This window comes from Pundamilia nyererei, unplaced genomic scaffold (genome assembly GCF_000239375.1).
Source record: "Pundamilia nyererei isolate P.nyererei 1_Seehausen unplaced genomic scaffold, PunNye1.0 scaffold00045, whole genome shotgun sequence".
Taxonomy (NCBI): domain Eukaryota; kingdom Metazoa; phylum Chordata; class Actinopteri; order Cichliformes; family Cichlidae; genus Pundamilia; species Pundamilia nyererei.
This window is the reverse complement of record NW_005187446.1, coordinates 1,487,960-1,505,588: the sequence shown is the minus strand read 5'-3', so window position 1 is coordinate 1,505,588 and position 17,629 is coordinate 1,487,960. Positions and strand designations below refer to the sequence as shown.

Genomic DNA, 17,629 nt, shown 5'->3' with positions numbered 1-17,629 from the left:
CCTCCTCCTCCTCCTGCTGTTCCAGTAGCGGGGAGTGTTCCGTTCCTACTATCTCTTCACCAGTGGGAACGCACAGGCTTGGCTCCACTGTCGCCGCCACACCCATGTACCCGCCGGCTTCTGCCTGATAGGTTTCCATCTGCCCCGTGTTCCACAGATCAACCAGCGGAGGGTGAATTTGATGAACCAGACTGTGGATGGTGCTGTTGGGTGTTGCTTGCAAAGAGTGGTTGGCACTGTGTAGCCTGTGCTCCAGAGACTTGAAACACACAGAAAAGACTAATCAGTAAAATGTGAGGAATGAGCAGTGCGACCTGTTTGCCAGCTTGAATGTTTCATGACATGCTCCCCATGTCAGTATGCAGTAAGCTGACTTTGTTTTCCTTAGGCAACAGAGGTGATATGCAGATCTTTTTGTACAGTATAAGAAATTCCATCCTCATGCATGGAATTATTTTTATTTTTGTTTAAAAAATGATTTGGATGTGTCCCTTTGGAAGAATGTCATATTTTTGCAGGTTCAGCTGAGCATTTAATGAGGGATTCTTGACAAGAGTGATGACTCAACAGTGTGAGGTGTGTCAGCGTTCACATCAGATGCGGTTGAGTCATTGCTTAGGCTAAAATCTTTTCTATGAAGTAATGCAAAAACAAAAACGAATAAAAGGAGATGATTCGATAGAAAAATGTCGAGTTAAGATTATTTTGTTGAATTTCTATTTCCACAGTCAAGAGCGAATTTCAGACTGAGCATGAAACCCAGGAGGTAAGAGTTTCTGAGAACATGTTCTGAATAAAAGCCCAGCTTTTTTAGTCTATAAATGCTGTGATGTGTGGGTTTGTTCATGTGCTGTACTTGTGCCTATACAAAAGTGAACAAATAAATAAAATAATGTGTTGATAAATTTATTTTACCAGACAGTATTTTATAACAACCATCTCTGATACTCAAGCCTTACGCATTAGCAGCAACATGTAGTGTCTCATTTGGATTAAAACCCAGACGGCGGCACTCTCAATCAATCACCTGCTGTTGCTGATACTGCAGAAGCTGCTGTTGGTGGTAGTGCTGAAACTGTTGGATCTGCTGCAGCTGTTGTAGTTGACTCTGCTGGAGAGTGAACTGCTGCTGCTGTTGCTGAGACAGGAAGTGAGCTGCGGCCTGCCCATCGTAGCCCTCCGTACCCATAACGTAGGAGCCAGCAGGGGGAGACGCCACAACGGAGGGATCGTTGTTGATGGGCTCCCAAGCGTCAGAAGAGGAGAGGCAGTAGTGGCCCTGGGAGACGTATGTGTGAGGCCACACCTCCGCTGAGGAGTGGTGCAATATCTGATCTGCAGGAAATAAAAAAATGTGGCAGCTGTTAGCAGTCTTCAAAATGGGGGCAGCAGATGGACGCAGGAACACTGTGTTTTATGATTTTTACAAAAATCCCACTTTTCAAATTTGCTGGAATTGGAAAAAGAATGAGCAATTTCTTAAAATCTTGAAATTACGACTTTTAATGACCAACAGTTAAAGCTAATAGCCGTTGAGATAAATGTAGATCTGGCTGTTAACTACTCTGAAAAAAACTCAGCTGAAATCTTTCCACACTGGGTGAAAATGTTATGACAGAAACTCTCCAGTATGAACCGAACAGAGTTGAACACTGGCACACCTCGCACTGTTGAGTCATCATTTTGTCAAACTGTATAGTGCAGACAGAGCTTTGATTGCCTCCAGTGTTTCTTACTCAAAGTTGGAGGGCTATAAAGTGGGCTCACAGCCACATATTTTGCCAAGTGTCTGACTTCAAAACGATGGGATCAGTTAAGACGAATGCATTCAGGGTGCAGTTAAGAAAGTCTATTTTAACTCAGCAAAGCACTTACTCTAATTTTCTGCATTCAGAAGTCTGTGCTAAGGCAACATTGCAGTAAATTGCAAATATCCAAAATCACTGTTTATATCGATACAGTGTCTGGGTTTACCTTCCAAAAGTTCATGCTGAAAACTGAAATGGCCTAAAGTCTAGAGCAGAGATGTCAAACATAAGGTCTGAGGTAGAGTTGGATGTCTCGAGACTACTTTTACGTGGTCTGGGTCTTGTCTTGGTCTCGACAGACTTTGGTCTTGGTTTTGGTCTTGTCTTGGTCCTGATCCCTCGGTCTTGTCTTGGTCTCGCTGTCTCGGTCTTGCTGTCTCAGATTGGCATAGAGGTCAGGAGATTTGGACTCAACAGTATCCATGACACACAAGGTAATGTTCGATAATGTGTCATTCGCAAAAGCATCAGCTCTAAGAGCCGTGCTTAGAGAGTTAGAGAGTGCTTTGTAGTGAATCAGAAGACTCCCATTGAGCGAGAGCCAGCTCCTCACTTAATTTCCTTTAGCTGCTCAGCTCTCACACAGTGGCTCAGCTATGCTCCAATCCCTCCATATTGTGGCCAATCACATGCGAGGATATAGGATAATATCATTATGTGAAAAACAGAGAGGGTGAGAGACGCGACAGTCAAGTGGAGCGTGCGTCTGTCCTCTCAGTGAGTGAGTGAGACAGTAGACAGCGGTGAGGAGGGCTGTGCGAGTGCATCGCAAAGACACATAAATATGCCTGACACCCGTAAACGAAGCAGCATCTGGCTGCAGTTTAAAGACTTTTTTGTCTTGGTCTTGGTCTCGTCTCGACTTTGTCTTGGTCTTGACTCAGTCTGTCTTGGTCTTGTCTTGGTCTCGATAACCTCTGGTCTTGGTATTGTCTTGGTCTTGGTTTAGGCGGTCTTGACTACAAGTCTAGTCTGGGGTCTGTGAAGGTTCTCAGTCATCCAGGTCATCGTGGTCTAAGGAGCTTGGAAAGAAGAGCATCTGGACTTCTTTAAGTTGCTTGAAGTCATTTCGCCTCTGATCCGAGAAGCTTCTTCAGTTCTAAGGTCAAATGGTGGAGAGTCCCAGATTTAAGCCCCGTTGGAGTGTCCCCCTAAGAGGGACAATTGACCCCCTAATGATCCTCTACCTAATCACACGAGCCAAGGTGTGAAAATGAGTGTAGGTCACAATCGGGTGAACTCATTGCGAAACCTGGCCCCGCCCTATCATGCAATTTCCTGAGGTCAGAAGGCCCAGGATGTGAGTGGGCGTTAAGGCATCTGGGAAGGGATCTCAAAACTGGATTATAGATGGCAAACAGTTGGTGTAGTAAACCACCACCTCTGTTCAAAGATGGCTGTTCACAGTGGACATAGATGGATTCTTTCACTCCTCTTTCAAACCAAATTGTCTTCTCTGTCCAAAATGTGAACACTGGCATCCTCAAAGGAATGACCTTTGTCCTTAAGATGCAGATAGACTGCTAATGGTCCATCCCCATCTAAAGTTCAGACACTTTTCTTTCCAAGCTCTTTAGAATAAGGTCTGGGGGCCAGATGTGGCCTGCTTAAGTCTCCAATCTGGCCCACTGGACAGTTCTGGAAAATGGAAGATTGGCATAAATTCCAGACTTCTGTGTTTTCATAAGTTTTACAGCTTTTCCTACTGGTTTGAAATATACAAGTAAATAAGTAAATAGGAAAGATCCTGTTTTTACGCCATCTACTATAGAAATTTATGACTTTTACAGTGGGTTCATTATAAAAAATTAAAATAAAATAAAAAAGCCCAAGAAAACAAAAAGAGGACATTCAGTCAATTAACAAAACTTTTCTGTTTTATAATTATAGGACAGTTTGCGCAACGAGCTAACAGAACATTTTCTCTAAATTTACCAAATTATTTCTTGCAGTTTATGGCCAAAGCAGCACTTTCTTGTCATGTAAAGAAAGCAGTGCATTGTTTGTTTTATCAAACTTGCTTACGCTTACAGAAAGAGGAGTTTCACTTGTCCAGGCAACTTATGATCAGAGCGGGCTGTCTGTTGGCCACAATCTAAAGTGAGTTTGACATCTCTGGTCTAGAGAGACGAGACGCTGTAACACAATACTCTAACTACTCTGTTTAAAATTGATTTGCCACTTTCCAACCTCTTCCATTTTCTTACTCATAAATGATGTGGCTGTGTTTCACCAACAGCTGTTTCCTGGACTTTAAGCCTCAGACATATTTGTAGTCCTTTACCTCGACTGGTGATGCTCTCCTGGTTGACCTCACTGAGGTGAGCCACGCTTCCCTGGTTTGATCCTGACTGCGGAGTCTCACCATCCATTGACGACCACGCCAGGAGCGTTGCCTCTGAGATTGCAAACTGCTGCAGGATGCCTGAGGTGAGAATTCAGAGGGCAAGTCAGGATAATTGTTACTAAGACCTGCAGTACCACTCAAGTGGCTGATGACAGTTAATAGGGTGTGAAACTCTTGTCCTCAACCGACCTGCTGCAAAGCGAGCCTCTTTCTCCCCATCACTGAGGTCACTGTAGGCGTCGTTCTCCAGCCGCCGCTCCTTTTCTCGCTCCTGGGTAGTGATGCGGGACTGGAGGACGCTCCCCGAACCCACCGTCGTCATGCCCCAGTTTTGCCATTCAATCATGTGAGCGACACGACCCTGGGCCATGGCTGTGGGCTTGGTCACTCTTTCCTTCATTGTGCGTGTGACACCTGTTTTAGGAGAAAGATCCAGACAAGGAAGGAGCAGAAGGAGGAGGGAGGGTGGCCAATTTAAACAAAATGGGTGGAAGTAAGAGAAATTAAAAGACCAGAGGTTTAGAGAGAGGTGATTAGCCGAGTTGAGGGAAGGAGTAGAGAATGAACCGGCAGATGGGGAACAAAATGGGGGAAAAAACAAAAGAAGAGGAAGGAAGAGACATAAGATAGATTCGTTATTATCAAGTGTGCACTGGTTTTGGGTGGAGGAGGGTATGACGCTATGATGTGATGGCTCATGGAAATATGGATGTCCGGCACGGTTCGACTGATAAATTGATTAAAGCAACTGTCATATAAATAATAAACCTTTCAGTGTTGGAGTTGTTGTGTCTGAAATTGACTTTACCTCACATGATTAACCAGAACGAGTTTAAGTATAGCATACCGTTCCCATTTTTAAGGATCATTTACAACAAAAGCGCCTGATGTATTATATATATTTGTTTTGATGTTAAACAGGACCTATTAGGCTCATTATTAACTCACGTTTTAATTCTTGGACTTCACTGGAGTGGCTTTAAATGACTCGGGATCAAAATAAAACTCTCTCATCTTACACTGTGCCTTGGTTTAGCCTCTCTGTTCATCACATACAGTTTCACTTTGTCTCCCCTGAAATCCACCTTACCTGTGAGCCAGCTTTCTTTTGATTGGCTGCCCTTTGCAAACAAAAGGTTTGAACAGCAGGTGGTGGAGCTCATGTGCTCACAGCCAGAGCTGTGTGCCTGAGATAACCACATTAAGGATATCCGCATTCACTGACGTGTCTGAAGTAGTCTGAAAGTGAGCGATGTGAAGCCTGAGCTTTTGGCCTGCTGGGATTACTTTCACACACGCTGACCTCATTATTTAAAACTTTAACCATATTTAATATTAGCATCCAGAACTGTACCAGTGTATAAGCCTATTCAAGATTATTTATCTAAAGTTCAGGAGCAGGACCACACCCACAACAGTTCCTTTTCCAGCCGTATTTCTATAAGTGCCTATTTGGCCCATCATCACTTTTTCTCTGCTTGTAAGCCTCTCTCAAAGGTATCAGGGGAGCCACCGCCTCAGCGAGCCTGTGGCATAGCTCGTTGCTTCGTTATTAACAAACATTTTCATTCGCATCTGGGGCTTTAGTCCTTGCTAGTGAATATCAATCTATACATTTATCTTTAGAGAAATAAACAAGGATAACCACAATAGGCCCGCCTTTAAGAAGTAAACAAAATACCCAAACGCCTCTGGAATGTTTGAGACTGCTCATTTTATTAAAATATTGAATATCTTAAATTAATAACTGCTCGTAAGGAAAACATTATCAGCCAAATCCAACTATTCAAAAGTCTGTAGTTAAAAGAGGGTTTTCATGAGCACCCATTATAAGCTCAGAGAAATGAAAAAGGGTTGTGGAGGTGACATTCGCGTGTTTAATGAGACTGTTAACATCACATGGAGGGGAGACGGCAGGAGACGTGTCTTGTCTGACAAAGGTGCATCATGGGATGGAGCAGGTTAATTGGGGTGAGGCGGCTGTGTGGCATGAATAATGAGAGGTTGGCTTGTTGACATGATAGCTTCTTCACACCTCTGCTAAGCTGCGCCGGGTAAACAAAAAACTCCTCTCTTTCTCTTTATTGCGCTTCGGAAAACTCAAAGCTGCTGAACATACATTTAATTTCCTGGTGCCATGCCACTACAGACTCTTATCTGTTTAACAGCTCTGCTCCATATTTCCACGCGACTAACATGTACTGTAAATCCCTGGCTGCCTGATTCTCTCTGATGGTAGCACATGACGATGGGATTCATGAATAAATTATAGGACAAATCCGTACCACAGCACACGGTATAGCAGCTGGACTTCATTACACTGTACTGCAGTACAATTCACTGCACTCAAATAAACTGCACTACACAAAACAGCTGGATGAAACCAAAAAACGCTGCACTAAAAGAAAGCACTTCACTACACTAACTCTGTTCGACACGGCACTTTGCACAGTCAAAACATCCATACTAATACTTGCTCAGAACAGCACAATTTCACAACCACTTAACATAAAAAAACTACACTTCCCACTCACCTTTCCTTAGAGCAACAAGCTGTGTTTGTGTGTGTGTGTGTGTGTGTATGTGTGTGTTGTTTTTGAAGCTGAATTTGTTCCGTCAATGACTCACGAGGAGTCATTGACGACTGATATCACAGCGTGGAGAGGAAGTGATACAGGGGAACCCATTTAGGGTACCATGCTGACTCCAGGGCCCGTCTGAGGACAGAGCCAGCATGGGGTCGTTTACCAGTTACAGCACAGACACACACCTGACACACCTGACAGAGAAGACTTAGCCAGAGCCCCGATGCCATAGGCGTTTGAGTTCCTCTTGAGCCGGGGCAGGATTGATGTGGTGTCTTCCATAGACAGCTAGAAGGAGAGAAGAGAGAGGAATGGAGGAGGAAAGTGTGGAGAAAAGGACAGCATGGATGGTGTGAGAGGCCACACAGAGACAGTGTGACATGACAGTGTGTGTGTCAGAGGGGTGAGTGGAGAGGACAAGTGATGGAGGTGTTGGGTTAATACAAGAGACAGAATTTGCATTTCCCAAATCTTGATTCAAGAGATATTCTACAAAATAAATATCATATAAATCTAGGGTTTCTGATTGTGCTCACACCAGTATAATAAACCGCAAGACGGACTATACGGCTCAGGAGGTGGGGGTGTCATAAATCAAAACGCGCAAAAGCAACAAATAGATAGGGAGAGAAAAGTAGTAGATGAAGGAATGATGCCACAACACTTACATTGATTCCTTCCCATGAAAATTCTGAACGTCCATGCTGAGGAAGAGAAATAGGAGGAGAGAGGGATGGGGAAAGGAGGAGCAGGAAAGAGTAAGAGAGTGACAGGACAGAGAGGACATTGACATGCATCGGGGTTGGGGGAGTGGGGGAGTGGGGGGAGGACGGAGGGGTTGATTGCACATCAAGCATGCGGAGGAAGAAATTAGGAGAAGGGGGGGGAAAATAAGAGGCAGACACACAGGATTTTCCAGGAACAAGGAAAGTGAAGAGCCAGAATGACAGGGAGAAGGGAGGGGATTAAACAGGGATCAGTTTATATTTGCTTAGTTGTGTAAAGCAAACTGAATACGCTACGGATGAATGAATTTCCTCTTCGGTTACATGTGCTGCCAGAAACATTGAAAGCCAGCAGAAAACTGTGTGTGTTTGCGAGAGCGAGATATCAATAGTGTGTTGAACTGTATCTGATCCTGCACACAGACAGGGGACTGAGGCTTTCAGGAGGAAGGGGACATTATGTGTTTATGTGTGCGTGTGGTGAAGGCAGACGCTGAGAACAAAGCAGATAAACACTCTCTCTATCAGCTGGACTGATACTAACCGCACTGGGAACACTGGTGTGCTACTGGCTGAGCTGATATTTTGTCCCCTTTACTGTTGATGTACACAAGCGGCAGACAGACAGTCAAGACTGTCAGAAAGCTCCAGGTCTACTTTCTTCTGGATAAATGCAATGCAAGCTGCACTGGTGGCACAAGTCTGAAGATCCTTCACTTCAGTAAAGGCATCACTAACGTCACGTCAGTGATTACATACATCAGCTAGTTTGCATAAACCTGGGAACATGTAGCCTGGCACAAAGTCAGGCTACATGTAAAAGCACCTCTTAAACTCACTAATTAACATTTAAATGCTTAATTAGTCTTCAAATCCCTCTTTTCCTAGATTTGTGTCATTAGCTTTTTTTTTTTTGCACATTTATGCAGATTAAACAAACAACATTTGGTGCTGATAGGTGGAATTTTCAGTTTTAGACTAGTTGTTTTTATTTAACTACCTGCTGCCTGTAGCTTTGTGTTTCTCTTAAACCTCCATTTAATCAGGAATTAAAACTCGGGAAAGTCATTCCAGTCCGGCCCTTACACCGTCATGCTGTTTGCAAATTCATGCGAAGGATCTGCCACATTTAGTCCTGTTCCAAACCAACTATCCTTAAGTAAAAGTAGAATAAAGACTTCCCTCAATACTGAGTCTGCACCCATGCAGGCTTACTAATTATATGAGGTAAAGATGCAGCACCAGTTTTGTGATGTGAAAAAAACTCCATGCACTTCCAAACATAATATGCTTGTTATTCTTTCAGTAATAAAAAAAAATTAAAGTGACTTTCATGGAAATTTAGTACATTTCTGCATGTTTTTGTAATTGCAGGTATAGGTCCCAGAGAAAACACTTTACTATATATTTAGCTTATAGTAATGTCTCCTCATTGTATTCTCAGCATCTATTTTCACATACTGCAACACATCAAATTTTTAAAAAAGTAATAATACAACGTAAAATATGCTCAACTCGAAGTAAATAAATTAGAATTAGAATTTTTAGCTACATTAAAAATAACAGTGTAATGTTAAATAATTATAGAAATGAATTAAAGTTCAATGTAAACACAGTTCTTTGTTAGTCTTACTGACTGCTCTGCTAGTCACGTTCTAGTGCTTTATTCTCTACACGTCAAGCACTTTATCGAAAAACTGCAAAACTTTGTTAATTATCTTCAGTGGTCAATAGAGTAAAATGTAAAGATTATGTAATTCAATTCTAGGTTAAGATAATATAATAATGAGAGTGTGATGAGAAGGGAGTGTTTATAATCTCCTTCAGCTACATCTAGATGCTTTATGTTAATCAATGTCTGCCTCTTCCTTCCCTCATGTAATTCTATTCTTTGCTCCCACTTCCTCCATCACTCGCTCTCTGGTCGTTCCTGTCTCTCTCTCCATTCACAGGAGTGGGTGTGAGGAGAGAGCTGGGCTGCCTGGAGCAGCTTTCCCTATGTTCTTTTCCAATAGCCCTGACAACACTGATATATATGTATTGAAAGTGTTTGTGTGTGTGTGCGTGTCTTTTTCCCCTCTCTGCAGAACCACGGGGGCATTCTGGGGCACGACGCATAAATAAATGATGCAATCAGTCCACAGTGCATTTGGTGGAAAAGTGAAGGTCTCTACATTTTAGTCCAAAATGGATCCTGCTCCTGTGTCCTTTCTCAGAGGCATCAGTTTTAGAGCATGAGATCAGTAATGCAGCGGGAGAGGAGAGGAGAGGAAAATGTACAGTGATAATGATGTGTAGGAAGTTGGAGAAAGAGAGGAGTGATGCCTCTGCCGTTCTGCTTTGAACCAGCACTGAGGAGTGACTCTGTCAGACAGCTATAACAAGCTTCAGACATCCTAGCAACAGCAATAAGCCAACCAAACCAGCGATTATTCAGTCATCCAGCCACACCACCCCATCTTGGCGAGGGAAGTGTAGCGGGAGCGACTGACATTGCCATGGCGTGATCTACTTCGCTAATCTACTAGCATAAGCACTGGTGTTACAGCTCATCGTGTGGCCATGTTGGTTCCTCAGGTGGAGTGGAAAACAGTTCACTGTCAGAGGAAGTCAACAACACGGATGAGCAGGAGGAATCACTGAAGACTTACTTGTTCCCCATCCTTTTGGACTGGCACGCCATCTGACGCTGAGAACGCGTTGAACAAGAGAGACAGAGAGGGACACAGAGAGAGGGAAGAGGGGGGAGAAGAGAAAGAAGCATTAATATTTATTCTTAATTACATTCAGTGACAAAACTGCTTCCACAAAATGTTCATGAAGACATGGTTAAAAACTAATAAGGGAGATATTTTTCTCTTGTGTGCCTACATTAACAAATCATTTTTACACTTTATTTATAAAAGTAGTAGTAAGACCCACCTCCAAAAGAAAACCAATAACTCAGATGAAACCACAAGTGTCACACCTGAATTATAATAAATACATACAGCAAATATATATAAGAAAAACAGTAAACACCCATGACGTGTGTCATCATGAGGGACTCGATACAACCCATTTATCAGCATCCATTATCAGTATTCTTAGAAAGGTTGAGTGCTATTGGGAAAGGCTGTCAGTTCTGAATTATTGCCTAAAATAAATAAATGAATACGTTTACTATTTTCGGCATCACCCCAATGCCCCCAATTTAAAAAATGCATGTATACTTTATAAATCAAATAAAGGTTTTGTACCTAAAAATACACAGCAATCTTTATCCACTAAGCACTTATTGGCAAATGTGTGAACAGATTTTAATGTCACATAAAAATCTGGACATTTCCCTGAATTCCTCTCAGCCTTTTCAATCTCGATGAATCTGGATAGATTTTCCAGGAAAATCCAATCACCTTTAAGTCTCATCCTTTTCTGCTCCTCAGCACCAGCAGTGCGTAAAACTGGTGAGAATCACCTTAGAAATACAATCTGCTAATGTCAACAAATAGAGGCTCACTGCACAGTGGATTCCAATACACACCACACAAAAAACAAACACACAAAAGCTTGTGATTCCACTTTTACAAAGACAAACAGATGGCAATGTTTTATAACATATGTATAACAGTTTTATAAAACCATTTATGTTAGTCAACCAATCGCCTCTCACAGTCAGACATAACTACACGATGTTAGTGATGCAGCACTGATGAGTGGCAGTCTAAATAATCTTTAATTACACCAGTGAGGAGAGTCAATAATTTATATATAAAAAATGATATAAACAGAGGGTTTAATGGCTGTTTGTAACCAAGAAATTGAATTGAAAATTGTTTTAGGAATATATTTATAAATACGTATATATATTTTTTTTACATATTCTGTACTTTCTTTATGTTTGGTGATGTATTAATTAATTAAAGGACGGATTTGAATAAATATCAAGGAGAATAACAGCATATCTCTGAGTCCGTGCTGCCATTTCACTTGAATCTAACAGGGCGCGCTCCACTTATGTAGGCTAACTAAACTCATTAAGGCGTTGCCCTTAATGAAGGACGCCTTAGACGTGTGTCAGACACCATAACATTGAAATCTTGCAAAGAGATGTGACCAAGCCAGCTGTTCTCATTGGGGTGAATCACGGTTAGTAACATTTTCAATCCACATGGATATTCACGCATAAGACAAATAGTGCACTAAAAAAGGAAATATATATAGTAAATATTAGCCCCATTAATGATACGAAGAGAAACAGAAAGTTCTTGATTTTTGTACCCAAGCCTGTACAATAAAGGTGAAGGTGGCTCTTCACCTTTATTACCGGAAGTTAGTATGGTTGAGAAAAATACTGCTCAGCCACAGCATATACTTACCTCTGTGTCATTAAGGCTGTAAACACGATATCTCAAAAAGCTTTGAACTCATCCTGATTAAACTTTGTAGGGGTGTAGAGTGAGGTCATGTTAACGATCCATTAAAATTTGGTTTACATCCATTGAGGTGTTCAAGTTCAACTTAATGATTTGTTGGTCATAAATAAACAAAAAGCGTCATAACTGAGAAACCATGGTTCTTAAAAGTGTGGTGTGTGTTGCAAACATATAGAAAGTACCTTATAAAGATTTAAACTATCATATCACATTTAACCTCTGACCTCTCCTTCAAGGTCAATAGATTGTGCTGAAGGTCAAAGTGATAACAATGCTTTATAGAGTTATTTAAAAGTGTTTCTTACTGGCATGTAGTCACATCACTTGCTTTGGACCTCTGACCTCTTCTTCAAGGTCAAATAAGGTCAAACATTTTTAAAACTATGTTTAAAATTCTACCGCCTTTGTTAGTATTGACAGCATTTAGGAAGTGATACAGGTACATGTGGATTCTAAATATAACTTTATTGTTTGCATGTAAATATCATGTCATATTTTACCTGTGACCTCACTTTTACATTTCACAGCTGCCTTTCTTTCAAGCTGACCCCAGAATGTGTTACATCTTTAAAGAGATCATCAGGAGAAAGAGCTGCCTACTTCTACTGCTATTACCCATCCACTACTCCTGCATAATGTTTGCGTTATAAAAGTAAATATCTGTCATGCAATCCTCATGTGATTTTTATTGCACTCCAAACTTCTTAAAGTATGTTTAAAAAGATTAAAAAAAACAAAATTAATATATAAAAAACACGTTACAATTCCTTTAAAAGTAAATATTGCCGAGAGAGTGAGCTGCAATGGTGAAGTTTTCCAGCTGAGTGCTTCTTGTCTTACATATACAGTCGGACTACAGTAACAATGTACCTTTAGTAACTTATCAACATGACTTCAGTCGGTTCTGTTCATTGTTATGCATTATCACTGCTTTGCCTAGTATGTTAGTCCAGGCCTACATACCTAGCATTAGTGCAAGCAACAGGATGCTGACTGCAGCTCACTTAGTGGCCACAACAAGAGCTACTACACAACGACCTTAAAATGTAATTACCTTCATTTGGCATTCATGGCAACACATTCAACAAACCAACATATTCCTCCTTTTTTTAAAGCCTTTAAGTGTTCATGGTGAAGCAGACTGGAGTAAATAAAAGATTTTTCTCCCAAGTTTGACTCTTGGCTGAACCCGTTAAGCTGTCATTAAAATTTTGTTATTCTGCATTTCAGACCTGGTCAGTCTACTATGCCTCAATCAAAACCATTACCTCCTTGTTTAGCTGAGAGCTTCTATCAGCCCCCTGCAGGTTTTACTCTCAAATCACTAGAATGCAAACCAGTGCTGGAGAGCAACAGAGGAAATTTAATCAGTGATTGTATTTTGGTCAAATTCTGAAGGATACTAGAGAGGAAACAACACCACTGCATCAATCTGCAATCTTAACTTGTAGTTAACTGTACTGAAAAATGACATTTGAAAGCTGATTAATCTATTTGTGGTCATGCAGTTTCTAACATACTTTAACTGCATCTTGTTAAGTAAACTTTTGAACATTTACATAAGTAAGATTTCATATCGCAGACTTCTAATAGTCTACTTTGCTTCTATTGTGTTCCTATAAAACCAATAAATGTTGACGCCTGCGTCACACTTAGCAATGCACTGCTTAAAATGGCAGATCAAATACAAAGCTGTCCACCCTGCATATTGTAGGTGTAACTTGTGTGAAATACACCCTCTCTGTTGGATAAATGAACGTTATTATCCCTCCTCGTTCCTGGTTGTCCAAATCCTAATTAAAACATTGGTTTAATTAGAGAGTCGTTGGCGGTAATGGAGTTTAAACACGGCCTCAGTCTCTAGGTGCTCCTCTGTATCAGAGGGTCTGTGCTCTGTGTGTACAACTCTCAGAGGGGCTTACTCCTGTATCAGCACACTGTGAGTCTGCGTATGTGTCTGAGTTTGCGTGTTTGTGTGTTGCTGAGCCAGTCGCGGTTCTCAACAGCTGCATTTGGCAATCATGAGCGATTCCTCGGGAGCTCTGAAAAAAAAAACCACAGAGAGTTGTTGGCTCTCTAGATGTCCAGTGATGTCTGTGACCCACTGACCCAGTGATTCAGAAACATCAGCTCTGGTCTGTCTCTGTTGGGCTCTCAGATATTACCCTTCCCTCTGAACTCCATCCAGTCACATCAAATCACTGCAAGGGCAGTGGACAAGGGACAGGCTTCATTCCAGAAATTGGCCCTCTTTGCTCAGCAGGAAGGGATGTGCATATTTCTTTGGACACAGGAACCACACTCATTTCAGTGGGAATTTTGGGTAAAGTATTGGCATATATCATAAGTCTGTAGGTTTTAATATATTTAAAGTGTTTCTTCCAAGAGAGACTGTGTTTTATCATCCTGTTTTCTTCGACCCAGTTTTCCTCAACCATCCAAAGTTTTTTTGCTTTTGTTTCTCTTAATACCTCAGGACATCTGCACAGGAGATGTGTGACGTTACTGTATGTATAAATAGCTGCTTGGATAGTTATTACTGGATTAAATTCACCTAAGGGACATTGAAAGTGATGCCTGTAGTTTAGGTCTGAAGGTAAAATTACAAGGAGTTTGTTAACGGTTGTATCTCAGCCTGGACATGGTGATTAAATAAACATTTTTTAAAACTTAACAATGTTTAAATGAAGAGTCAAACAAATACCAATATGGCAACTCATAAGTTAGACTGCTGGCTTGATGTGTAACCAGTGGTGATCCACGCCGCGATTTTGATTTCCTCCTGCCTGTCAGTGTTTACAAGTGCAGAAAAACACAGAGAATACATTTTGGAAAGTGCGATTTCTTTTTTGTTCTCCACACTGACTGTTTACCTGCATGCAAGCAAAGCGTGCTCAAACATGATTATCATGCAGCGTGTTTGCTATTGACCAAACTACAGACTCTGTAAACGCTACATGATTGTACATATGCAAATACTAAATAGGCTATTTATTTTTCTGCTGTCTTCACTGTGCGATCGTAAACATACAGTTATGGATCTGACTATAATTTTACTTTGATAATACTTTGTGTAAAATTTCAGTTTGGTCACTCGGCTCCAAAGACAGGAAGTTGAATTCTGGCATAATGACTAGAACTGATGAGCTAATATGACTTAAACTGTGGATGAATGTCAGACACAGGGATGAACCCTTTCCTAGTGACACATGTGATCCACATAAAACATTTCCACTGATGATCACAGTATCTAAATCTTCTGATTATGTTTAAATGGAACTAACAGCATACATAATAATGCACATTTTTCTTTCAAATGACTCGTGGAATACGGCAGAAACATTATCGTAGATTAGCTGATGGTTCCGCCACAAACTGCAGAAATAAAGAGACCACTTTGTATCCAATGAGTGGACGGACGCATTAATATTCAAGCGATAAATTAACGATTAGAAATGAACTCTGTGTGACCTCGGAAGGATTAATCATGCATGTGTGACTGTTAGCACTGAGGATTGAGGTGTGATGGGGTTATTTATTGGCTGATATGAGGTAGCTGGGGAGATGTCTCATTTTCTGCCTGGGTGGGAGAGAGTGTCCCAGATTTCTTCCCCATCTGGGTTAAAAATCTGCCCAGCAAACACAAACTACATAAACATACATGCACATTCACTTGAGTCAAGCCTCCAGCAACCTAGTGTATAGTACACTGCACAGTGACTCACACCATGCCACTCCCACTCTCCCTCACTTTAGCTTTTACAGTCTCTCTCCCTTGCATCCCTCAGCCTCATTTGGCCAATTAGCAGATTAGCAGTCAGTCTCCCCACGCATGAATCACAATATGGCAAAAGAGTAGGTACAACCTACCACTGGGAAGACCTCCAGCCTTTACACAGCAATGGACCAGAAACATTACATTAACTGTGTATACAGCTATAGTCGTATGCACAGTATATTTACTTTGCGATTACATCAAAGAAGATTTTGTGAAGTGAGGCATGAGAGTTTGTGTCTAAATCGTGCCATTTTTAGTCAGTTATTCGTAGTTCACAGAAAATCTCTTTATATGATGGGTCTGTAGTCATTATCCAGCATCTCAGTAGTTTCTCTTTATCATGGCATACACTGTATCTCTGCACTTGAGTAGGTGATGCTGTTGGGCTCTCAGCAGCACAGTGAGCGAATGTGTTATTCTGCAGGACGGATCTCTCCTTGAGGAAACAGCAACAACAACAGAGCACATGACCAGAGCTCTGAGCCAGCTTTTCTTCCCCTGGCACTCACCCTCCTCCACCGCACACACAGCAGTGCAGCGCTCTGGATACCCCCAGCTTAGCTCAGCCGAGGAAAAGGAGCAAGTTGCTGTAAGGGAGGAAGGGCAGAGAGACTGAAGAGGGAGGGAATAAAAAGGGAGTAACGCGACTGTGCGTAACGAACAACTAAAGATCTGCAGCGGCCGCACTGTCAACTCCAGCTCTGGCTGTAGTGGGTTGACGGCTCCTGCTGAAGTGGGAATCGTTTGAGCATCATCTGTCTTTTTTACCCCCAGTGCCCTGCAGCAATAACAGCGAGGATCCAGGGGGTTTGGTGCTTGTTTACCGTGACAGCTGCAGTAAGGCTGGTTGCCACCATGGGGTACCGGCTTGGATGGCAGCCCTCTTGCAGCGATATGTGCAGATGCTGGGTTATTGAGCATCAGAGTTCAGCAAGAACACAGCTGAGGACCAGAGCCCAGATGGCTGGGAGAGATGGCAGAAAACTGAGCTAACAGTGTCTCAGGACATGATCCAGTCACATGCAGACACCCTGACATACACATACTGACACTATAACACAGCACGAGACGACCATTAACCTGGTGAAATGGCATTTCTAAGGTTTGTGCCCTCTTCCTGACACGCTTCATTAATCTGTCTCTGCACGAATGTGGCTGCTATCCTGAGCAGGTCTCCATCACTGATACGGGGTGAATGACTTCCAGCAGTCACCTGTGCAGTGTGGTAGCTAAAAGCCTTTGGCAGATGTACCTGAAGCCCATCATTGTGACTCTAATAAACACCCTAATAGCCTGTTAAATATATAATGAACAATTAGACCTGAAAAGGAGGAAATGCTGTTATCCAGTTCTGTTTAGATAAATGGATGGAAACCTGTAGAAAGAGAAGAAATCATTAAAGTATGAGGCAGCTCGTGTACTTTGTATGCAGGAAATCTTTGTTTTCCTTGCTCTTTGATATTCAAAGGAGACTTCCCATCTGTGAGAACATGGCCTTTTTTATCAGCACTGAAGTGGTTAGTAGCTGCAGATAACACAGAGACAATCTGTGCTGGTCGCACACTAATGCCGAGCGCATCCACAAACGCACATATATTCATTCTTTCTCACACACAGCACACACACACTCAGAGATCAAACTGTAGGGATGAATTTTCTCCTTCACAGCATTATATTTCAATTTCATAACTCACTCTGCGGCTGAGTCACATTGTTTATAGAATCGCCTGCCATCATGTGCCCACACACAGGCCTCTTATTTCTGATCTGCCACATACACACAAGCTCACATTTGCATGCACATATACAATATACAATGTTATACCTATAATCATCCAGGTTTGTAACCTGGTATTGGTAACAAGGAAAATTATAATAGCGCACATCAGAGAAGTGACAAAGAGGCGCTCACACACACACACACACACACACACACACACACACACACACACACACACACACACACACACA

The 17,629-nt window shown here is 41.8% G+C and overlaps 1 protein-coding gene across 4 annotated transcripts in view; it reads right to left on the bottom strand.

Annotated features, from left to right (window-relative positions):
• fam131bb (family with sequence similarity 131 member Bb) overlaps positions 1–17,629 on the bottom strand; it is a 27,931-nt gene that overhangs the window by 6,435 nt on the left and 3,867 nt on the right. The window contains exons 2-8 of one of the 4 annotated variants that reach the window (XM_005731934.2): positions 10,117–10,154; positions 7,409–7,444; positions 6,926–7,028; positions 4,345–4,569; positions 4,093–4,233; positions 1,028–1,335; positions 1–259 (exon numbers count right to left, since the gene is read on the bottom strand). In XM_005731934.2, coding sequence (XP_005731991.1) covers positions 1–259; positions 1,028–1,335; positions 4,093–4,233; positions 4,345–4,569; positions 6,926–7,028; positions 7,409–7,444; positions 10,117–10,154 — 1,110 coding nt within the window. The remainder of the gene's footprint in view (positions 260–1,027; positions 1,336–4,092; positions 4,234–4,344; positions 4,570–6,925; positions 7,029–7,408; positions 7,445–10,116; positions 10,155–17,629) is intronic. The other 3 variants (XM_005731935.2, XM_005731933.1, XM_013910561.1) reach the window with 3 other exon arrangements.